Source organism: Chelonia mydas, chromosome 1 (genome assembly GCF_015237465.2).
Source record: "Chelonia mydas isolate rCheMyd1 chromosome 1, rCheMyd1.pri.v2, whole genome shotgun sequence".
Taxonomy (NCBI): Eukaryota; Metazoa; Chordata; order Testudines; family Cheloniidae; genus Chelonia; species Chelonia mydas.
In genome coordinates, this window is record NC_057849.1 from 240,642,766 (window position 1) to 240,667,305 (window position 24,540).

At 49.5% G+C, this 24,540-nt stretch overlaps 1 protein-coding gene across 4 annotated transcripts in view; it reads right to left on the reverse strand.

Moving 5' to 3' along the window:
- Nucleotides 1-2,515: 2,515 nt before the first annotated feature.
- IQSEC3 (IQ motif and Sec7 domain ArfGEF 3) overlaps nt 2,516-24,540 on the reverse strand; it is a 126,057-nt gene continuing 104,032 nt past the window's right edge. The window contains exons 6-15 of one of the 4 annotated variants that reach the window (XM_037878189.2): nt 19,061-19,183; nt 17,759-17,925; nt 16,552-16,691; nt 15,538-15,663; nt 13,847-13,946; nt 10,982-11,143; nt 10,179-10,271; nt 9,493-9,536; nt 9,330-9,409; nt 7,093-7,210 (exon numbers count right to left, since the gene is read on the reverse strand). In XM_037878189.2, coding sequence (XP_037734117.2) covers nt 9,335-9,409; nt 9,493-9,536; nt 10,179-10,271; nt 10,982-11,143; nt 13,847-13,946; nt 15,538-15,663; nt 16,552-16,691; nt 17,759-17,925; nt 19,061-19,183 — 1,030 coding nt within the window. In that variant the 3' untranslated portion in view covers nt 7,093-7,210; nt 9,330-9,334. Of the gene's footprint in view, nt 7,228-9,329; nt 9,410-9,492; nt 9,537-10,178; nt 10,272-10,981; nt 11,144-13,846; nt 13,947-15,537; nt 15,664-16,551; nt 16,692-17,758; nt 17,926-19,060; nt 19,184-24,540 lie in introns of all 4 variants that reach the window. The other 3 variants (XM_043540582.1, XM_043540583.1, XM_037878182.2) reach the window with 3 other exon arrangements.

Genomic DNA, 24,540 nt, shown 5'->3' on the forward strand with positions numbered 1-24,540 from the left:
AATTTCCTGTGAAAATTAATCGGCATATTTTGACCAGCTCTAATGAGACTATTATAGGATATATATCCCCTGGGCTTAAATTCAGGTAAATATTTTCAAACTCCTGAGGCAGAAGTCCTGAGCCCTGGCGTACCCTGAGGGGCTGAAGCCCTGAGCTCTAACGCCTCCCATGGGGTGGGGGGGCCCTCTGGGAAATACTCTCTGAGAATTTAAGCCCTGTATATCCACAGATAGGCTGGCGGGTATGTGTCTTTTAGCATGTAAGCGCTTCAGGCAGGGATTGATTCTGTGTCTGTACGGTGCCCTGCATGATGCGGCCAGCGTTTGGGCTCTACTGTGGTTAATAACAATGAATATCTGTGAGTCAGAGCAGGGTGGAAGTAGGGCATGAGCTTATCGCATACAGAGAATCTCTTTTTATTGCTTTCCTCTTTACAGCCATTTGTGTGACGTAAACGTCAGGCAGAAAAGGCTTCTCCAGACGAGCTCCTATTTAAGAACATCATAGAAAATGAATTTGCATGGGCTGGGCTGATATGCATCATTATCTCCAGGTAATACATATTTTGCACACACGAACATGAATGTGACTCTCTGGGCCCTGGGAAATTCCCTGTCTCAAACAGAAAGGGGATTTTTATCTGCACAAGCCCTTTGCCAGGGGGTCTGTGGAATGCATTGTAGTCAGTAAAGGATTTGCACCACGGTGTAATTAATACCTGCCCTGGCATAGGTTAGACGCTCTTCCATAAGGATATGGAGGTGCTACATGCATCCATCAGGGAGGAGATCTCACGCAGTGTGTACCTGTTTTTCTACATGTAGGAGGAGGTCTGTTCTCCCATGGCTGTGCAGAGTTTTACATAGGTCAGTCTCCTTGACATTAGTGTTATGCTTTCATATAAATATGTGTGTATTTATGTTTGGCCTGGGAAGAGCAGTTTTCTCTTATATGTCTCTTCTCCAAATATTAACCAACCCTGAGTCTGCTTAGCTTAAGACAGTGGCTCTCAAACTTTTGTACCAGTGACCCTTTTCACACAGCAAGCCTCTGAGTGCAACGCCCCCCCCCCCCCTTATACATTAAAAACACTTTTAATATATTTAACACCATTATAAATGTTGGCAACAAAGTGGGGTTTGGGGTGGAGGTTGACAGCTCGTGACCCCCTGAGGGGTCCAGACCCCCAGTTTGAGAACTCCTGGCTTAAGAGATGTGATAAGATCACACCCACAGATGCTATGGCTGCAGTGGTTGGACACTCTGACTGTATATGCAGTGCATTTGTTTTTGTACCGTATATATTTGTATGTTCAGCACATGTGCAAATACATTAGCTGCACTGTCTCCTTGCATGTACAGCATGTTTGCATGTGCTGTCAGTGTTTATGTACAGTGTGTGCATATGTCTATGTGTGTGAGTTTATCTGCAGCCTGTACACGATAACATGTTTGCAAATGCAGCATGTGAACATGGTATTATCTGCTGTGTACGCACATTTGCATGTGCATGCAGGCCTCCTCCCCCAAAGGTGCATGAGTACATAAATGTGTAGATGAATTCCCACTGGGTGTGTGATGCTCCAGGGGAACAGGAGGGAGGCTTTGCATTCCTGTCCCCTCTACCACACCGCAGGGGCAAACCTGCATTGAATTAGCTTCTCTCTGATAAGAACCATTTCTTCACGGCTGCCTTTGGGCCTGATCCTCAGAGAGGCTGAGCACAGTCAGCTCCTAGTGACAACAGTGGGAGCTGAAGCTGCTCAACCCATCCCACAATCAGGTCCTTGGTGCCTAGCCCATCCAGCCCGCGCGCACAGAGGGGTCTCAGGACACAATGAATTGGCTGAGGCAAAGAAGACATTAGTGCACACGTGACATATCTCAATATAATTTCTAAAACTCTATGAATTGAACAGATAAAATACTTCTGGTCTATTTTTGTTACAAAATATTAGCCATTTGGATTCTTTGCTAGGTGTGACCACACTGCTGTTCCCAAAGGAAGCTGCTCTGAAGGATATTTACAGAAGGAAACAGATACAGACAGACAGATGCTCTCAAAAGCCTACACATAGGTAACATTTTTGTGTTTTAAAAAAGAAACATTCAGATGGGATGTGCCATGTGGTGAAGGTGTGAGACCCTGATGCCATAAAAGCCGCTGTCCCAGGTGTGGCCGCTGAAAAGCAGCCCAGACAGAATGGGCTAGAGCCTTTAGAGAATTACAAATAGATCCCAAGAAACGTTTCTGGCAGCTCCAGGCTCCTGTCCTTAGCATGGGCTGCTAGAGCAGCGGGAGCAGCATAAGCTAAGTCAGCAAAGAAGTCAGATTTGCATTCCCCATTTCAAAGCAGAGATTCTCCCAAGTAGCAGCGCATGGCATCCAGGGCTGAATTGTGTTTTAGAAGCCCCACAAACATATGACACTAATTCCAGACTGAGCCTTCTAAAAATACTCAAGTATTATAGACCAATAGCCCCAAAACACTGCAGAACATGGTAGAGTTTTTGAAGAAGGGGATTTGGAGTCAGTTAGATTCCACTTTACGACCAAACACATAAAGGGTAACAATGGATGCTGTGGAATTCCTTCTGGGATTTATGAAAATCCATATTAAAAAATACAGTAGTATTGTACAGCCGTGGCCCAAATACTCTTGTATCTGTTGCCCTGATTCTCCTCTCTCTCTCTCTCTCTCTCATACCAGTGTTGTCCTGGGGTAACCACTTACTGATAATTTACACAGGTGTAAGAGAATAATCAGGACCAGAGAGACATCTTCTGAGCTGATGTAAAGGGACAGAGCATCTTCCACTTTCTTACCCCAGAGGAGGATATTTCTTCTTGTGTGCTGGACCATTACTGTACAATGCTGTAGCGTTTGTTTAATATGCAGCAGCAAATCATCACTTCAGTTTGGCTTATCTAATTTCTGCAGCAGGCACCTGTCTGATCTCACAATCCAAAATCTCCTGCCAGTCTCACAGTCAGAAAAAACATTGTGTGTGGGTTGGTGATTTTCTTTGTGCCACTTTTCTCACGGCAAGGGGTGGATTGTTTCTTACTTTTCCCCAGGCCTTTCGCTAAAATGTTTGTTCAATCTCTTTGTCTAATGGCATCCTGCCAGCGATCAGGTTATGTGCAGTGGTTTCTACTTGCAGAATTATAAGTATACTGAGTGTGTGTGTGTGTCTGTCCGTTTGTGGATGGGGAGTAGTGGGCACAGGAGTACAATAGGCCAGACGGTGTGTATACACATTTTAAAGTGCTTGTAACGCTCAACGAACCCAAACAAAAATAAGCAGAGGGTCTCTGGTCACAGTCCCAGAGGGCTCAACTACACAGTGGATTTTAGAGCAACCCCTTCTACTAAAGGAAAATCCTGGAATAAACCAAATAACCCTTGCCAATTAACCTTCATGGAAACAGCCTGCATGCCCAGCAGTGTAGAAAACAAGAGGAGGTGGAAAGGTATGTGATTGCTACATTTGTGTCCCTGACCAAATCTCCATCCCAGAAGCAGTCTTTGGTAGGTCAGGGAAGTGGACCTCCCTCACCCTACTACACCCCTTCACCCCATGTATTGGTAAATCCTAGCACTACTAGTAGCTTCCTTCTGGATTCTCTGTAACTTGAAGTCTTTAAATCAAGATCTGAAGAGTTCCATAACTCAGCCTGAGGTTACAGGCCTAGTGCAGGAGCGGTTGGGTGAGGGTCTGTGGCCTGTGATGTGCATGCCTGACTAGATGATCATGATGGTCCCTTCTGACCTTAAACTGAGGAGTCCTTTATCCAGTGTTAAGGGGGAAGAAGGGGAGGACTCAGGAAAGCTTCCTGCTTTTTATGTTGTCTTAATTTCACCACTTAATTATTAATAACGCAAATCTCTCTTCTAGGAACTTCACATTGTTATGAATATTTTATCTAAAATAATTATTTCATCAAATACTTTAAGGTGTTTTGTTGTCACTTTGTGTTAAATGTCAAATAAAATCTAATTTATTTAAACACACACAAACCTTCACTGGCTTAGTGAACTCTGGGGAAAATCAGCCTTCCTTCAAGCCTGAGAGAATAAGCCTGGAGAAGGAAGAAAATTGCCAGAGATGCTGAGAGGCTATCATTTCCCCATCAGCAGTGGGTAAAAATAAAATGCTACCAACGGCTAGCTGGCAGCGAGATGGCAAATTCCACCTGTAGGATTTCCCAGTAAGCTAAGGCCCAGTCAAACGAGATCCTGCCTATAGCTAGTTTGGAAGGGCTCACCCATTCCTCACTACAAAGCCAGATGGCATGGCAGCCAGGCTGCATTTCAGAGCCCGCTGCAGGAGAGGGTAGCTGAAAGTCAGGCCATGTGAGAGCTCAGCACTGCACAGGAGCAGGACTTAAAACTGGGCCCACTAAAGGTAGGGGGCAGTTTCTCAGGAGCGAGAGCTTCCTAATCTTGGGCCCTTACCAGCTTCCAGGCCCCTGCCTTGCCCCCAGACCGGGAGGGCTCATCATAGGCATCCTCTGTGTGGTGTCTGTTTGTTTTCCTTTAATCTGTATTTGGCATAAGTATAAAAACAGAGGCATTACATCCTGCTTCGGCCAGAAGAACAAAGCCAAGAAAGCAGCATCTGCCTGTGCGTGCACATGGGATACTCACTGAAATGGGGTGTACGTGCGTTTCAACTGTGGGGATAGACCATCAAGTGCTGGGCTTACCACCAGGCTTTTTGCCAAACCTAGGCACTGTCCTGGGTGCCCCAGCCCAATACAGCATGTCTCCCCCCAAAGCCTGCCCGGGAATCAGGCTGACATCCCAGAGCGCGCGGCCTTCATGACCCTGATCCAGAACCTTCTTCAGCCTCATCCCATTCAAACCCTGGCTGATCACAAGCCCTTCAAGCTGAGTGTCCTGGTGGAGCCCACTGACATGTGAAAGGATGTGGGACAGCCCGACATGCAGGGCCTGACAGATCACAGCCTTTGCTTCTGCGAATAACCCCACTGAACTCAAGGGGATGGAGCCAACTGGGGTAAAAGCCTTCCTGTAGCTGACACGACGCTACCTGCCCTGCTGACTCAAGCACTGTCCTCCACAATCCCCCAGCTCCAGGTGCCCGACAAGAAAACTGCTGTGTCACCAGCCAGCACCGGGCTCCCGTGTCGCAGCCGCACGTGGAGAGGAAAAATCGTCTCTCGCACGCTTTTTAAAAATCTAAAATAAGGACCTAAAACTTGTTCTGCCCTGTTTTCATATTCTAAAGTGGCTCTGCTTAAGCCTCACAGGGAGATAGAGCGAGCGAGACCAAAGCCTTTAAGCTAATTAATACCTGCTCCTCCCCGCTGCGTGAGGAGATATTTTTTCTAAAAATACAGCTCTAGCCCATTTTAAGGCCGGCTTTCTGCATGTCAGTGTGACCGATAAGCGTGAGGAGCTGAGCTGTTATCTCCCTCTGGAGCGCTGAAAGTTGGCTTGGGGGAAAGGGAGGGATCCCGCTGTGCGCAAAAGGTGGGAGTGTGAGGACAGGACCAAATTCCCATTAGGGAGCTTTAAGCGGGGGCAACAGACTATCCAAGCAGGAGGCCATGTTTAAAGCGTGGGTCCCCAAGGCCATCTGGAGGGTGGGTTCCAAACAGTCCCCTCCGTGCAACACTGAATGGAAAGGATCAAATGAAGGGATTTTTCCATCCCAGAAGGTGAACTTAACATTTGGCTTTTTCTCAAGAGCACAAATTCCAGTGAGAAGGAGACACAAAATCAGCTGGGAGAGGACACAGGTGCGGTTGGGGCTGGGGGAGTCCTCCAGGTGTTGGCGCATACTCCTTTGTGCCAGAAAAGACCAACCTGTGTGTGTGTGCATCTGTGAGCGCGCACCACGGATCCAGACAGCACTAACTCTTTGAGAAAGCAGTCACCCCAGAAAGGTTTTGGGGGGTCTAAACTCTCCCTTCTGCGCCCCCAGAACAACTTGGTTTTTCCTTTCCTAAGCATGCACCAAGCATACTCTACCACACAGGGGTATTTACATGTGATGAGTTCTGCTGGATCTCAGCAAAGCTCTCTTGGTACAGTGTCCCAATTTAACAACAGAAAGAGTTTTGGTGCTCAAAGTGAGGCCATCATTGGGTTCTGCCGCAGCTTGGGACAGTCTCCCCTTCTCCTGCTCACTCTCTCTCAGAACCGGCTGCTGTGAGAGGAGAAGTTACCAAAGGGTGGTGAGGAGGAAGCATGTGATGAGTCTCACAAATTCTCAGCTCCAGCTTAGCAGGCAGCAACGGCGGCAGCAGTGTTGGTGACAGCAGCTCCTCCCCCCACCCCACCTGTGCTCTACCCAAAGTCAGTGCCCTCAACGGTGAGTCTGTTCCCGCCAGAACCCGGTGAAGTTTTGTGTGATAAAATCTTGGCCAGGGACAGGTGAGGTGGAGGAGAGGGGTGAGGAAGAGAAAGAGGGGCAGAAATAGCAAACTGAAGACACAGAGCAAACAAAGCAGAGAACCAACAAGCTCGCTGGGAGAAGGGTGGCAAAGAACTATGGTGGGGTCCATGGAGGAGGCATGAGTTGGAGTGAGCGGCTGGGTGGGAGGCGCAGGTGGAAGTGTGACCTCCAGGACTGGCAGTTTCTATAAAGGGCTCTTCACAATTACCATCATCTCAGGGGAGATGGGGAGGAGTTAAGTCTGTTCAGGTTTGGTTTTTCTTCTCTTTTACTAAAAAATAAATCCCAAACTAGATCTCTTTGTAGCCAGAAAGGGTCCCGGGGAAAACCTGTGCTGTTTGGTGGTGCTGGTGGTGTGGCTACACTAGACTGCGTGAGCCACTGGAGTACCTACGCCTATGAAGCAGGGAGCTGGGGGGGCAGAACTGGTGTGGGTGGTTGTAGGGTGGTGGTGGAGGCGGAAGTGGGGGCTGATGAATGATTTTCACTGGGGTCCCTTGGAGCCCACTGCCTGCACTGCGCAACGGGGTGGAGCTGCAGGAATCGGAGGAGACGTAGCGGGTCAGAGTCTGGTTGAGGGCCGGCTCCATACGAGCGAGGCACGGCTTGTCCAAGACAATGACTTTGACAATCTGCTGGCACTGTACAAGTGTCCCCGCCGAGGCGGGATAGGAGGGTACCAATGCTGTCTCCAGCCTCTCCTGTGGCATGTTAGGACGCGTGCTGGCCTGCGTTCCACTCTCGGGCCCCAAGACGGAGTTGTGCTGGTACGTTTGAAGCCTGTTGTGAATTGACACCTAGTTTAGAAACAGTCAAAGAAGCATTAAATGTTACAAGACATTTTCCCAGCTGCTACTACTGGCTGCCCTGAGCCCCACAATCTCTCATGCGCATCAACCATAACCCACCCAAAGCATGATCCCCAGCCACAGCTCCCTCTCCCCGCACAATAGCTATCTCCCCTCCCATGCCCGAGCTAGAACTAAGGTGCCCTCTTGTTGCCATCCCATTAAAGGCAGGAGCAGCCTTTCCAAATGCAATGCAGACGTTGATTATCCAAACCTCCTGGGGCATGTGAATGAGTTCTGATAGGGGCGGTGTCTGAGAATTCTCATTGTAATGAATTGCCCTTGGAGGCTGTGCCCTGGCTCCAGGCAGCAGGGCAGGTGGGTTGGTGAGCAGGGTTTCAGATAATCAAGGTTGTACAGTTCTGCAAAATGACACTGGCTGAGGCTCAGAGCGAGACTCGCGCCCGCCCCAGCGCCCTGAGCAGGAAGGTGCACAACATGATTTGCTAAGCTGTTTACAAAGGAAAAAAAGCAGAAATCTGACATATTCCAGCAAACTGCAGCTCCCGCCGATCCGTTTGATGGTTTGTAAGTGAAAGGAAATGAGTTAAAAGAAATTACCCATCTAGCTGGTACAATGATAAAAGAAAGGCATGATGAAATGGCAGCAGATTAGATAATCTCAGAGAAAATGGAGATGCTCTTCTGCTGATGCGAATTACTGGGTGATCAGAAGGAAGAGGGGAAAGGAAGAGAGGCTTCAGGAGTCTCCATGGACCTGAAGAGAGTCCCCCACGTATGGGCACCCACTGATTCCAGAGTGAAAATGGGGAGGAAGCTCAAATGTAATGGAACTCCCCGGGGCACAGGGGTCGGTAGGGCAACAGGCCAGCTCCCAGAAGTGGGTGGCTGCAGGGCAATGAAGCGAGTGGGGCTCTCCTGGGAAGACTGGCTGATGGCAGAGTTCTCCCTGCCCATGGGTGTCTGCCAGGTGGTGGAGATCCCCGGGCCGGGGGAGGGAGGCTGGCTGGCCCCAGGGAGGAAGGCAGGATGGACTGGGTGGCAGGGAGGACACAAGACTCCCTCAGGGGGACTGGGTGATAGCACAGCTCCCCCTGCCAATGGATGGCTCCCCCTGGGGGGATGGGTGGTGGCTGGGCTTTCCCGGGGCACTGACTGGCTGTAAGGAAGGGAAGCTGCCTCCAGAACTGGGTCACTCTGAGGGGGACAGAAGTCTGACATGGGAAAAAGTGTCTGTAGGTTGCTGGTGCTTCCCCACAAGAGTAAGTGCGTGGGGGACGGTGGCAGAATGTATGTCTGCCGGCAGATGGCACGACCCACTGGGAACTGGTGCCTATGAGGAATGGAGCTCTCCAGGGAAGCTGCAGGGTAACTGAGCTTCCCTCAGGAATGGGTATCTTTGAGGTGATGGAGCCCCCCCTAGGAAAGAGTGGCTGCAGGGCCTGAAGTGCTCGCCGCACCCCAACTCACTGAGGCAATAAGCTGTAGGCAAACATCAGTCCCAGTGGAAACTGGAAGCTGAGGACTGAAAGCACCTACCTCAGAAAATGGGTGTCTGCAGGGAAATGCAGCTTCCTCTTCCCCCAAAGGGGACTGAGAGCCGCAGAGGGATGGAGTGCACTATGGCAAGAGGCATCTGCCGGGGGATAGAACTGCCTTGAGAAAGGCCAGGTTGAGGGCAGCTAAGACACTTAGGGGAGATCTCCTCGGTGCTACATCTATGCTGGGAGAACGGGCAGCTGGGAGGCAATGGGGCTCTCTGCGTAGGAAAGAGTATCTGCTAGGGACCGGCGGTCCCTGCCGAAATGTGTGCAAACCGGACAGTGGAGCTCCCTGCATAGGAAAGTGAATCTCTGGGGCAAGGTTTGCACGGAAGGTTACTGCGGGTAAGTTCGCACTGGTGGCTGCATGGCGTTAGCAATGTCAGTGGCCTGTCCAGGCAAGTTTTTAGCTGGGTTCTCAGTTTTCCCTTAGGTAGCAGCGCGGGTTAGTCTATGGCGTTCGGGAGCTTGGTCCATGAGGGATGTTGCAGTTATAAAGACGGATTGAAAATGCTTTGAAGTTTAGTTTGGATTTGAAAGTTGTATTACCCGTCCTAGCAGTAACTTTTAATTGTATCTCTGGAAATTGGTAAAATTGTCAGTCTGGCTGGGGAGGCATTGATTAAAACCTGAGAAAAGAAACAACAGAGAATGTGAGAAGAGCTGAAGTGAGAGAGAATTACTTACCTCAGCTGCTCTGTGCTCTACTTACCTCCACTGTGCTATCTGAGACCTTCTCCCCCAACTCCTTCTTGCCTTTGAAATAAAACAGACCTATCAGTGCGGAAACCTATGTCTCATGACATCAGAAGGAGCATGGCCTGAGGCTGTGGCAGCTCACAGGACTGGTGAGGTGCTGTGGAGCCTCTAGGTTCAACTCCAGCCCAGACTGATGGCAACTGATTGTTGTTATCCTGTGATAACCACTTGGTGGGGTAGATGAAATGAGCTGCTGACCCCAGCTCAGTTTCTTGTGGACTGGTGCCCAAATCATCACTGTGTCTGGCCTTAATTGGCAGCCGTGGCAGAGAAGCCAAGGCAGGAATGAACATAAAGCCTGTGCTACCTAGACGTGGCAGGTTGGTAGGAGGGTGTGAAAATAGCTTATAGTGCAATTGCCCATTCTTGGGATAAAGAAAGGACTTTGGTCTGTCGCTTTTCCCTCCAAGGGTTCGCTGTGGCTATTTTGCAGTTGGGGTGGCCCTCAAAGAGGCTTTTAAAGAATTTTCTGAGGTACCTGCTGAGCACTTATGCGCACCTCACTTCCACTATTTGCTGAGGGCCCAGCCCTTGCTCACAATGCTGAGCACTAGCGCCCACTGAAGTCAACGTGAATACGTGGGTGAGTGTCTGAGTAATAGCCGCACAGTCAGCCCCCAAAGGAGAGTGACCGCTAACCTGTCGGAGACGCTTGCTTGGACTGTGGTTCCATCTGAGCCCCGTTGGTCTTTAACGTAAGAGTCTTTGCCCCCTGCTGCTTCTCCAGCTCCCCTGAGAGTCAGAAGGATAACAGTGAATGGGGAGAGACAGGGACAAGAGTGAAAGTGAGACAAAGAAACAGAAGAGAAAGTCAGCCAGAAGAGAAGATGTACAAACAAGAAGGGAGAGACCGAGAGGCAAAGGAACACAGGAGAGAAATAGGAATTAGAGATGCTGTGTATGCACATGCCAGTAAAGCCCCACGGAGGGACAGACTTTGACACCCACATTCCCAGGGAGTAGCACCTTACTCCACGAGTGATACAGTTGACTCCAATGGGAATACTCATCCATTCAGAGATATTAAGGCCAGCAGGAACCCTCCTGATCTAGCCTGACCTGAAGAGCACAGGCCATAGAATTTCACCCAGCAAAACACAGATGGAGGTGCAGTGACTGGTCCAAGGTCACCAGCAAGCTGTGAACAGAACCCAGGTCTCCTAACTCCCAGTCCGGTACCCGGTCTACTGGGCCATGCTGCCTCTCATGGAGTAAAATTATGCAGCGCGATGAAGGTTATCAGAACCTGTTGCTTATACCAGTTCATATATACAGAATCTTCCCAGGTATTCACAGGTCATATCTGCATATGAACATACATAGGGACAATCACATGCATATTCCAACATACACCCGCATGGAAGGGATCTTCAACCCCCCAACACACATGGACATACATACAGGATGACTGCATGGAGTCTGGATCACGCTGGAAGCCTTACATTCAATTCGTATCTGTTCTAGCTCCATCACCTCTGCTATTGACTCTTTTAGATCTTCCACAAATTTCTGCATTTCCTCTGAACCCAGAGCACAGAAGTGTAGTACCTGTTTCTTATCTGAGCCTGAAACTGGAGTCACCAGGGTGATGCCATGGGGATAATCTGAAAACAAGACATGAAAAGAGATTGGAAGAACGAAAAACCCAGACCTAACAGCACCAGCCCTTGCTTGAGATGTGGCTGCATCACTCCCACTACAGCACGACATTCAAGACTTTCTAGCACTGATGCACAGATGCAGTGCATCGTCGTACTATAGCACAGGGCAGCATCTGGGAACCTGCACTGTTCGGGTCACAGAGCCTACGCTGTCCTATAGCATAGGAGCTGTGACTGTACAAGGGATTGTCTCATCGTGCAGCACAGGACCTGTCACCTGCAGCGCCGAGACACAACTGCCGCACCTCCCTTGCAGTCACGACAGTACTATGTAACTGGTATTTGCCACCACTGCCATGTGATTGCATTTCCTCTGTAGATCACAGCACGGCAAAAAAGGAACTCTGCACAATATGGTGCAAGCACAAATACTACTGTACAGTGCAGAGGCCAGCAACCTCCAGCACTGACATACCACTGCAATAACCCCACTAAAGACCAGCACAGCATGCAGGAAACTCCAGCACTGAGAATAGTAACTGTAACGCTTCTGATATGTTCCATGTGTTCTGGGAACCCTCAGCACTGAGACATGACAGTAGGGCACTTGGTTGGAATAGGAGCAAAGGGCTTACATTCAGGCAACAAATCTTTCTCTCACCCAGCAGGAGACACAACAAATCCTGGCACCATTGAAGTCAATTGCAAAACTCCCATTGACTCTGGTGGGGCCAGGAATTCACTCCAGGTCTCTGTCCTAGCCAGCAGGGGGCATGGCAGGGAAGGAGACATGGGTATACAAGGGCCATAGCCTGCTCTCTGTCCCAGCCAGAAAGGGCCACCACCTATACTGAGAGTGATCCCACTGTGCAGAGAGAAGAAGTAGGACACAGGGAGACACACTCCATTCATCCAGCTATAAAACAGACAGGCCTATTTTTCAGTGGTTTGTCCTCTGGTACTGAGACAAAACTGGATGGGGACAGTATTGGACAAGGGATGCCATTTTGAAGAGCACGCTCTGCCTCTGCTGGCATGAACTTGCACGCATGGTGTGTGCGAGGTCCTGCTGGCCAGGCCGGAGTCACACCACTGCTGTCCCGTATTCAGGGAATGCGTGAGTGGCCACCCTAACCCAGATAGACTCATTTCTTTCCACCCAATGGAAGGCATTATAGGGCATGTGGCAGGGGAGATGCAAAGGGAGCAGAAAGCGCGTAGAGAGATGAGGGCCAGTGTTCTGAGAACGAAAGTGGATGCAGAAAGGAACCAACCAGAGACTCCAGTCTCCAGCCAGTAGGGGAGCTGCAGAAGCAGCCAAAGCAGGGACCTCCAGACATTCAGAGAATTTTCTACAGTTTTAACTGGACTTTCTCTGCCCTGTGCTGAGTGGCTGTTCGCTCCACTCTGCCCCTCCTTCAAGGTCTCTTTCCCTCAGCTTCGCTCTGCATCTGCCCCTCTCACCCTCTTCTCTCCCATCCCCATCACCCTCCCTTCCTTTCTCTTTCCATTTAGCTGATCCCCCTCCTAACGAAACCCACCCAAATAAACAAACAATTGTGGCACTAACGTGCCCTTTGCCATCATCCCATTGTTCGCTCGGCTTGTATGTTCTACCCCTTCCCCATCCCTGGGACTGTCTTGTCTATTGACATTGTAAGTTCTTTGGGGGCAGGGACCATTTGCTCTGTGTTTGCCCAGCCTAGCATGATGAGGCCCCATTCTTGGTTGGTCCCTAGGCACTATGGTAACTAACATGAATAAATTCTAAATTCACTGTCCCCGCTCTGACAGTGACACCCCTCTGTGACCTTGGGCCACTTAACCTCTCAGCCTCAACCACCCTATGCGTACAAGGGGTATGTAAGTCATAGTACCCGTACCAATCTCGCAGGGGTGCTGTGAGAGTGAAATAGTGTCTGCAAAGAGCGCTGAGGATGGGCTAAGTATTATCATCATCTCCCTTCTCCACGGCATACTCAACACAGGTACCCACGAGTATCAATGAGCAACAGCAGCAGCTTGTGCAAATGCTGCCATCTCCTCCCACGCTGAACCCGGCACCCTCAGTTAGGCTGAGTGTTTCTGGCACTCCTCCTCCACAGAACCAGTCTAAATAATGACAAATAATGGCTCCATTCCCAGACCATCAAGGTCAAGCCGATGAGGTTTGGCCTCGTGCCACGCTTTTGTGGTTGCCGTTCCAGCAGCTGTTTTATGTCTTGGCGCCTCTGGGGTGGTGGAAGGAGGCACAGCACCTGAACAGCAGTGGGGTGGAAGGCAGAGCCGGAGGCGTGACACCTGTGTGGGGGACAAGCTCTGCAGCGGCACTTGCGAAGAGTGCGCTCCATCTGGTACGGTCGCCATCTGGTGCTTGCTATGTGTGTGGTCCTGGCCATACCGCCAGTCCAGCCGGCTGCACCCCCCTCTGCTGCAGAGTGAGCCGTACCCCTCTTGTGCTCAGGGGGAGCAAGCAGACACATTCTAGCTGCCTCCTGTGCAGGTGCAATGAGAGGGATAGCGGGTAGGAGCAACTTCTCCCGGACCCACTGCCCCCATACAGCAATAATTCAGCCCCCAGTGTAGGCAACATGCTCAAATCCCTGCTGATGGAAGCCTTTCCAGCTGGAGGTTCCAGAAGCAGGGACCTTCCCTCCAGCTCCACCTGCCTATCCCCTCCAGGGTGCCAGCCCACAGCAGACTTACATTCATTCTCAAAGAGATGGAACTGCATCCCCAACAAGCCAACTGACTTGCAAAATGTGTAGGTCGAGGAGCTTTTCTTCTTGGGGCAAAGCTTGAGGATCTGTCAAAGAGAAACATCAGCAGCTAAGGGCACTGGGAAAGAATGAGGCACGAACAATGCAAAATGCTTCGAGTGCGCTCCAGAAAAGCTCTGCTAACGCAGCATCAGCGTGATGAATGGTAACCCATAGGCTCTTTGTCTAGTGATTTCCCTGTCATGCCACTCTGCATGCTGCACTTACGTACACAAAGCTCCGGACCTCGCTCCTTAGATGGCCTCTCTTTGACACTTTCCCATTTGCAACTTTGCAAGCAGACTTTAGTCACTCCCTCCCTTGTGGGCCAGAGCATGCCATTGAAGGCATGGGCTAGCATAGAGGGTATTATAGAGCCATCCACAACATGCCTTCCAGAGTGCCCGGGATACAGGGTAAGTGTGCATGCTGCATTGCCCCTTAGAAGGCATAGCACATTCTCCCCTGCACATCTGGCCATTGTCTTGCATCTGCTTCCTGCCCCCTTTCAGTTGGCTAGTGCCCCAGGGGACACTAGTAGGGAGCAGTCTGCACCGCCAAGCTCCTGTATGGGGAGTACAATGGGGGGTGAGCATACAAGGAGCCTTTCCCCCCTTATATACATATGCAAGGGACAGGCACAGCCTGAGCCGATAACAACCATCTTCCCAATCCACCTTCAAATCACTCCTGAAAACTCATTTCTTACCACTAGGCTTCTAGCGCTTCACTTTTCTCCCACCCTTTCTGCTCCCAGTCTTGCTCCTGATTGTTCAGTGTTTGCCTGGTGTCTGCTTAAATTAGACTGCAAGCTCTGGGGTAGGGAATGTGTTTTTAAAGTGCCATGGACATCTGTGTCACTATGTGAATAATGAATAATCTACACTGAATGCGGCAGTGGTAGACGGCAGTGGCTAGGCAGTGTTCGTCAGGAAGGATTTAGACAGCAGGGGAGCTCTGCCTGCCTCGGCACTGACAGATAAAGAACTGAGCTTCACTGAGAGGAATGGAGTTACTGTGGAAAGTACTGACCTTGCTTTGATTGTTAACGGGGCACAGAACCACCATGGGACATAACTTATTGAAGGGTTGGAGATTCCTTTAGGTACTATTGCCCTGTTTTACCATGGGGGATGCCGTGGCATCTTCTTACAATGGGAGGCGGGATTCTGTGGCCTCTTCTTATGTGAGGTTAGGGGTTGCCATGGCCTAGTTTTGCCAGGAGCCTGTCCCCCTTCCTGCTGTACCATTTTGACAGTATTTCCCAAAGAATTCAGAAGCTCCTTTGATATAAGAACGGCCATGCTGGGTCAGACCAATGGTCCATCTAGTCCAGTATCCTTTCTCCCAATAGTGGCCAGTGCCAGATACTTCAAGAGGGAATAAACAGAACAGGACAATTACTGAGTGATCCATCCCCTGTTATCCAGTCCCAGCTTCTGGCAGTTAGAGGTTTAGGGACACCCAGAGCATGGGGTTGCGTGGTCCCTGACCATCATGGCTAATCACCCGTGATGGGCCTATCATCCATCAACTTATCTAGTTCTTTTTTGAACCCAGTTATACTTTTGACTTTCACAACATCTCCAGCTCCTCTTTTGGCACACTCTCCTGCCTAACATCCCAGAGCATGCTCACCACCAGTAGGTCGTTGAAGAGGAACACTTCCCTCTGGTGAGCAGCCTGCTTCTGCATTTTATTCACGTCCGTCACCTCGTAAAGTCGGCTGCAGCAGACCAGCCGGCGATGGGGCACAGACAGAACCTGCAAGGCCCAAGAGAGAAGTTAAGTGGGAAATGTTTTCACTGCCCTCCCAACCCAAACAATTCAGTGTCACCTCTAGCTACTCAAACCTTCGTGCAGTGGCATGGGCCAGCTCTGCCCACCTGCGTCCTTCTCCTCACCATCACTTTTCCCATGTGCCACAGCAAGAACTGGCCTGCACCCTTTGACTCTGAGGAACCCGATGGAGTGGTGGGGCAGGCAGTCACTGGAAGCCCTCTTATTATTGAATCAGATCACCCACCACGTCTGGCTTACAGAGATCATGGGTGGCTGCTTACCCTCTTCAGCATCCTGCCATCACCCCAGCTGTGGGTTTGTAACTTTCTGGCCCTTCTGGAGATTATTTCACACAGTTGAGGTCAATGGTGTGTTTTTGCGTTACTCATTAGTCCTGGCCAAGGAAACCATTGGTGTTCTCCTAACCCTTGCACTCCTCAAGGAGCTCCTGGGAGAGCTGGCTGAGATCGCTTTCTATCAGACTTTTCCTTTCCTTTCCTATGTCCTCACAAAACCTGAAAGAGAGTCTGAAGCACTGCGGTGTATCTCTGAGGTGTCAGCAGGCAGGGCCCGTGATAAGACTCTTGGCTACAGGATGAGTGCACCAGCTCAGACAAATTCTGGCTAAGGGAGCTCCAGAACCATTAAGAAAGAATGAGATTGCAAGAAAGAGGGGAATCCAAGAAAAGGGAGCAAATGTTAAAGGACAGAAGGGAGTGGAAGGAGAGAAAGAAAGGACTATGGGAAACAGGTGAATGGAGAAGGAAGGCTGCAGCTGCAACAGAAGGCGGGACAGAGGAGGAGATGAGAGGAGATGGCAGGAGTGAGGAAGTAGAGGTGAGAAGAATAGAGCAGAGGTTAAGAACTCACTGTTTTCATCCCTACTATGGATTTCTCCACCTTGGTGACATAGGTCACATGATCCTCATTGGATTTGAGCTCTTTCTGTTGGATCCTCTCATAGATCCCCACAACCAGCTCCCGGGGAATGTCAGCGCCGTCGTCCACCCCTGCAAAGCACAGAGAATGTAGAGCAGGCTAGGCAGAGAGCAAGGAAAGAGCTGACAGTCCTCAGCATGCACCGACTGCCTTCTTTACACAGTGTGTCTAGGCAGTGTGGGGGAGATGGGGAGGAAGCAATAATCTCTTGGTATAATATACTGCCTTCTCTGCTGATATAATGATATAATCAGGAGAATGCAAAGGATTTCGTTATTCCACTGCTTTGCATGCTGGCTTCTTTCCACATGTTCCCTGCCATTTTATAGTCACGCTTTCATATTTATAGATCTTGGGCCACTCAGCAATAAAACCGGGCATTGATTTCATACAACCATCAACTTTAGAGATGGAAGAGGCCTATTAGGAGATCCAGCCCATTCCCCTGCCAATGCAGGATTGTGGCTCAATTGTACCTTTACTAGTTGCTTGGTCTGGTCTAGTTGTAAGTGTCCCCAGTAGTGGGGCTTCAACCACTTCCCTTCAAGATTAAGAGGTGATGTGTATGTGGATCGTGGTTAGATGACAACTAAAGTGAGACCCAAGATAAGAGAAGGCAGGTGTGGATAGCAAGGAGGAGAGCACTCTGGATAGACAGTTAGAGGAATAGCATGGAATTAAGGAAGGGGAGATTTAGGCTATCCAGAAATCCTGTCCAAATATTTGAAGCACCAAGATGGGAAAGGAGGTGTTCCGGGAGATCCAACAGGATGTAACTAGGATGAAATCAAGCAAAGGAAAATTTCAATATCAAAGAAAACTTCTGAACTGTGATATCTATTAAATTGTGTAAATATCTCTCAAGAAAAGTGGTGGAAACCCCACCCCTTGAGGCTTTTAAAAGTGGGCTGGACATATTGCTGGAGAATATACTGTAGAGGACAATTCTGCACTGATCCACTGCGTGATGGACTAGCTAGGACCCAACAGGTCTTTTCCATCACAAGCTTCTGCCACTATGATTCACAGAGAGCAGCAGCCCTGGTTACAGAAGCTTCAGTTTGTCTTTGGCTTCAGCCCTAGCGCACACAGAATCTGGAGCAGCAGGAGTTATGCCTACCTGGTGCGGCACCCTCACCTCTCAGGTTCCGGATGAAGTCCTCCAGCATCATCTTCCTGTCGGGTTTGATGTTGGGGCTGTACATGTCCGTGTTGAGGAGGATGATCGCGAAGGCCAGGATGAAAATGGTGTCCGGGTTATGGAACTGCTGGACCACGTCCGGGTTACACATACAGTACCGCTGGCTGTAGTGGGAGGGATGCCCAGACATACCATGGAGACCCCAGAGTGGAAATCAAAGGCCAGTCTACCCCAGCTGTGCACTTAGCGAGGCCCAGACCGCGCCCCCTCAACTAGACCTCAGCACGAAGGAACAAATCACTCCTTTACAACCACACTTGCCTTCATCTCACACAAACTGGGAGTATCTGGCTGTTCTCCCAAGGCACAACTTACCCAGCAAGGGCAAACTGTGCCATCTAAGGATCAGCTCTACTGACTCACAGGGAGCTCAGGGAGCAACTGTGTCCCAGAGGGGCTCCGCGGGCTGGTGTTACCCTGCTCCCCTACACGTGGCTGGTGCAGGGGCGGGGGTGAAGCCCTGGGTCCACCTCCTACTTCCCTCTTTTGGGGCACAGTACCCACAGGTAAGTGCTGAAAGAGCAGTGTCATTATGGTTGCTCCTTGTGTGGGTCTTGCACACAGAGGTGGGGAGGTTCCTTGTGTGCTCTCCACCCTGCACAGCCATGTCAGGGACCATCTGACTCTGGCCCCAGGATGCTGTGCAGTCCTAGAAACCTGTAACTGCCTCAGGCCCCCAAGGGATTTCCCACTCTGCACCATAGATACCACTGAGTTCCTACGAGACAGACATCTCTGTGCCAGCAGGACAGATGGGATTTTACCTGTTAGCCTGCCTCAGGATTTACCCTTCCTTCAAAAAGAGGTTTAGCTCTGTCACTCTCTCTCCTTTGTCCTACAGCTGCAGAAATGTTAGCCACCCACTTCACCTGAATGGTCTCTTGCAACACGTGTTAACTCCTTATGCTAAACAATCTGTTCCACCTTGTATTTAGCGGTGACACGCTGCATACCTTTCCCAGACCTGAAGAAGAGCTCTGTGTAGCTCAGTAGCTTGGTCTCTCTCACCAACAGAAGCTGGACCAATAGAAGATATTCCCGCACCCACCTTGTCTCTCTAGTATCCTGGGACCAGCAAGGCTACAACAACCTGCAAACAACACTCTCGCTCCAGTCACTCCTTTACTTTGCCTACTTCCTGCCACCCCACGTCCCAGTTCTTATTTTCCTCAGTGTAAACAGTCGGTGTCTCACAGCCAGCAGGGCTGCGCGGGCGCACTGCAGTGACGGCTCTCCTACCTGAAGGCCTCAATTAGCCGTTCCACCTTCTGAGCCTCTCCCTGCACACGGATGTGGGCTTGGAATTTCCGCAAAGCTTCATCCAGCTCCATGCCCGAGAAGTCCATCTCGTCCACCACACAGCTAAGGGGCAAGGAACACAAATTCCTTCAGCACCAAGCCTACAATAACACTCTCTCTGAAGTGACACAGGGTGGGCTCATTAAGCAACCTACCAAGGCAGACAGTGACACCAGCAGAGCTTCCTATGGATTCTGCAGCATGTGAGTAATTCCTATGAACAGCTGTGTATTTATTTCTTCATCTATTTCCTGTCGTCTGTCCATTGCTCACACACTGACCCGTGCAGTGACCCAATACATTCACTCGCTGCTACTCCTCCTCCTACTCACCCCCTTCAATCCATCCATAACCTGTCCACTCATCCATCCCTCTCTTATACACCAGCAATTCATCCCGTTGGCTCTGCATGCACATCTATCACCATTCATTCATGCATCCATCCCCCTTACCATCCGTATCTTCCTCACACCTCCTCATTCAGGCCCTGAGCGGGAGAAGTTTTCCTCTGGTTAGCAGGTTCATGGTAGCAGCCACCTCTGCAGATGTAACATTTAAAAATAAAAAGCTCTTCCAGTGCATTGTTTCCCTGCACTAAGCCCAGTGCTTAATTTGCAATGAAAGAGGTTCCGGGGCTCAAGCAATTTTTTTACTTTCATAACTGATGTAGCAAGCCCAGAGGTGCCGGTGCTATGAACTGCCAAGCCCAGAGGTGCCAGGGCTATGAACTGCCAAGCCGAGAGGTGCCGGGGCTCAGCCCTTGCACAAATTAAGCACGGACTGAGCCCCACTGATAACTCTTGTTGCCAGTGTCTAGGATGCTGTGAAAAGAAACACCCCTCTCTGCCTACTTCCTCTATACTTTGGCTCCAAACTAGTGAAAGCTGAGCTCCCTTCAGGCAAGTGAGACCAACTGCACCCCCCCCTCCCCGCAACTCTGCCATGTTGGGGTTAAAGTCTGCACATCATAATTGTACGTCTCTTGCTCCCTACTGGCTATTCCTTCACACCCCTTCTCCACACACTTTGCAAAAGGCTGCTTTACACACTTCAGCGTGACAGGTTTCAGAGTAGCAGCCGTACTAGTCTGTATTCACAAAAAGAAAAGGAGTACTTGTGGCACCTTAGAGATGAACAAATTTATTTGAGCATAAGCTTTTGTGAGCTGCAGCTCACTTCATCGGATGCATGCAGTGGAAAATACAGTGGGGAGATTTTATATACACAGAGAACATGAAACAATGGGTGTTACCATACACACTGTAATGAGAGTGATCAGGTAAGGTGAGCTATTACCAGCAGGAGAGAAAAAAAAACAAAAAACAAAAACTCTTTTGTAGTGATAATCAAAGTGGGCCATTTCCACCAGTTGACAAGAACGTGTGAGGAACAGTAGGGGGGTAAATAAACATGGGGAAATAGTTTTACTTTGTGTAATGACACATCCACTCCCAGTCTTTATTCAAGCCTAATGTAATGGTGTCCAGTTTGAAAATTAATTCCAATTCAGCAGTCTCTCGGAGTCTGTTTTTGAAGTTTTTTTGTTGAAGAATTGCGACTTTTAGGTCTGTAATCGAGTGACCAGGGAGACTGAAGTGTTCTCTGACTGGTTTTTGACTGCTATAATTCTTGACGTCTGATATGTGTCCATTTATTCTTTTACATAGAGACTGTCCGGTTTGGCCAATGTACATGGCAGAGGGGCATTGTTGGCACATGATGGCATATATCACATTGGTAGCTGTGCAGGTGAACGAGCCTCTGATAGTGAGACTGATGTGATTAGGCCCTATGATGGTGTCCCCTGAATAGATATGTGGACACAGTTGGCAACGGGCTTTGTTGCAAGGATAGGTTCCTGGGTTAGTGGTTTTGTTGTGTGGTGTGTAGTTGCTGGTGAATATTTGCTTCAGGTTGGGGGGCTGTCTGTAAGCAAGGACTGGCCTGTCTCCCAAGATCTGTGAGAATGATGGGTCGTCCTTCAGGATAGGTTGTAGATCCTTGATGATGCGCTAGAGAGGTTTTAGTTGGGGGCTGAAGGTGATGGCTAGTGGCATTCTGTTATTTTCTTTGTTGGGCCTGTCCTGTAGTAGGTAACTTCTGGGTACTCTTCTGGCTTTGTCAATCTGTTTCTTCACTTCAGCAGGTGGGTACTGTAGTTGTAAGAACGCTTGATAGAGATCTTGTAGGTGTTTGTCTCTGTCTGAGGGGTTGGAGCAAATGCGGTTGTATCGTAGAGCTTGGCTGTAGACAATGGATCGTGTGGTGTGGTCTGGATGAAAGCTGGAGGCATGTAGTGGACTGGTCCAGGCTGAGGTTGATGGTGGGATGAAAATTGTTGAAATCATGGTGGAATTCCTCAAGGGCTTCTTTTCCATAGGTCCAGATGATGAAGATGTCATCAATGTAGCACAAGTAGAGTAGGGGCATTAGGGGACAAGAGCTGAGGAAGCCTTGTTCTAAGTTAGCCATAAAAATGTTGGCATACTGTGGGGCCATGTAAGTACCCATAGCAGTGCCGCTGATTTGAAGGTATACATTGTCCCCAAATGTGAAATAGTTTATGGGTGAGGACAAAGTCACAAAGTTCAGTCACCGGGTTTGCCATGACATTATCGGGGATACTGTTCCTGACGGCTTGTAGTCCATCTTTGTGTGGAATGTTGGTGTAGAGGGCTTCTACATCCATAGTGGCTAGGATGGTGTTTTCAGGAAGATCACCGATGGATTGTAGTTTCCTCAGGAAGTCAGTGGTGTCTCGAAGATAGCTGGGAGTGCTGGTAGCGTAGGGCCTGAGGAGGGAGTCTACATAGACAGACAATCCTGCTGTCAGGGTGCCAAAGCCTGAGATGATGGGGCATCCAGGATTTCCAGGTTTATGGAGCTTGGGTAGCAGATAGAATACCCCTGGTTGGGGTTCTAGGGTTGTGTCTGTGTGGCTTTGTTCTTGTGCTTTTTCAGGGAGTTTCTTGAGCAGATGGTGTAGTTCCTTTTGGTAACCCTCAGTGGGATCAGAGGGTAATGGCTTGTAGAATGTGGAGTTAGAGAGCTGCCGAGCAGCCTGTTGTTCATATTCCGACCTATTCATGATGACGACAGCACCTCCTTTGTCAGCCTTTTTGATTATGATGTCAGAGTTGTTCCTGAGGCTGTGGATGGCATTGTGTTCTGCACGGCTGAGGTTATGGGGCAAGTGATGCTGCTTTTCCACAATTTCAGCCCGTGCACGTTGGCGGAAGCACTCTATGTAGAAGTCCAGTCTGTTGTTTTGACCTTCAGGAGGAGTCCACCCAGAATCCTTCTTTTTGTAGTGTTGGTAGGAAGGTCTCTGTGGGTTAGTATGTTGTTCAGAGGTGTGTTGGAAATATTCCTTGAGTCGGAGATGTCGAAAATAGGATTCTAGGTCACCACAGAACTGTATCATGTTCGTGGGGGTGGAGGGGCAGAAGGAGAGGCCCCGAGATAGGACAGATTCTTCTGCTGGGCTAAGAGTATAGCTGGACAGATTAACAATATTGCTGGGCGGGTTAAGGGAACCACTGCTGTGGCCCCTTCTGGCATGTAGTAGTTTAGATAGTTTAGTGTCCTTTTTCTTTTGTAGAGAAGCAAAGTGTGTGTTGTAAATGGCTTGTCTAGTTTTTGTAAAGTCCAGCCACAAGGAAGTTTGTGTGGAAGGTTGGTTTTTTATGAGAGTATCCAGTTTTGAGAGCTCATTCTTAATCTTTCCCTGTTTGCTGTATAGGATGTTGATCAGGTGGTTCCGCAGTTTCTTTGAGAGCGTGTGGCACAATCTGTCAGCATAGTCTGTGTGAGATTGTAATGGATTTTTCACCTTCAGTCCTTTTGGTATGATGTCCATCTGTTTGCATTTGGAAAGGAAGATGATGTCTGTCTGTATCTGTACGAGTTTTTTCAAGAAGTTAATGGATTTCCACTCCATACGGCTAAATTCAGTGCCTTGCATAATGACAGGTTTCAGAGTAGCAGCCGTGCTAGTCTGTATCCGCAAAAAAAAAAGGAGGACTTGTGGCACCTTAGAGACTAACAAATTTATTTGAGCATAAGCTTTCATGAGTTACAGCTCACTTCATCGGATGCATGCAGTGGAAAATACAGTGGGGAGATTTTATATACACAGAGAACATGAAACAATGGGTGTTACCATACACACTGTAACAAGAGTGATCAGGTAAGGTGAGCTACATGTGACACTTCCTCTCCTTTCTTACACGCATTCCTTGTTTTGAAGTTTTTCTTCACGGATGTAACAGCTGCAGACTTGCTTTTTTCTCCATAAAATCAAAGCTGTCCCCGTATAGTCATTTGTCCCACGCCCAGAGGAGCATGCCCCACATGTTGGGAAATGCGGAGCTAGTAGAAATGGCAAAGGAGTGAAGAAATCTGGTTTAGCCATTTCCGCTGGGCTTGCACTCCATTTGTCTGGCAGATTTCCTTAGGTGCCGGCAGCATTTTAAAGGTTCTCTATTGTCTTTATAAGGTACAAACTGTAACAATTGTTCACTGACACTCAAGTCTATAGTACTTCTCAGGGGACTCCAGGAAGGAGGGTCACTTCTTTCCAAAAGAGGCAGGGATTGTGGAAGCTGAGCTTGGCCAGCGGATCTGTAGACACAAGCTCTAGCAAGAGTGACAGAATCTCCTCAGCCTCCAGGGCCTTGGTGCAAAGGCAGCTTAGCCTCCAGCTCAATGAAACTGTCTCTCCCCAGAGCTGGCTGCACTAACAGAAGTAAGACGGGGCGAGGTTCTCTGAGAGTGGGTTCCTGCATCCATGTCAAGGATCACACAGCTCTTCCATGTGCCATAACTGAAGAAGGCCTGCTCATTGTTGCATACAAGCACCACTGTGCCGCAGATGGCTACGACCGTGCAATCAGATGGACTGAGAGGCAGGGAAGCAGAGGGCAGTGTAACTGTCTGAGCAGGTCCCCTCCAGATTCCTGACCAGCCAGCACTGTGGGACAAGTGACGAAAGACTGTTCTCAGAGTCCATCCAGCTCTGCAGTGAGCCCAGTGCATGCTGGGACAGGACTTTGGGAGTCTGGTCACTACTGAGCATTTAAGTTGATAGCTGCGTCCCTCAAAAATGAGGATTGGTATTTTGATTCAAGGCGCTCCCAACAACCTGGGACAACAGAGAGCTCAAAACGCAGGCACTTGGCATCCCCTGGGGATCCGAGTCCAGATGCCTAGCATTCCTTGGGGATGGGATCTGGGCCTGGCACCCAATGGGATCATTTTTCACTGTTAGTACATTCCCAGCTGCGTTTCCTTGGGCTTCATGCCCACAGGTAGTATGCCCAGAGGCACGTCGCCCACTGATAGCGAAACGTGTGTTGAGGCATCATGCCAGCGATGATTGTGCCGCGAGGCATTTAGCACAGGACTAATCGTGGCGATGG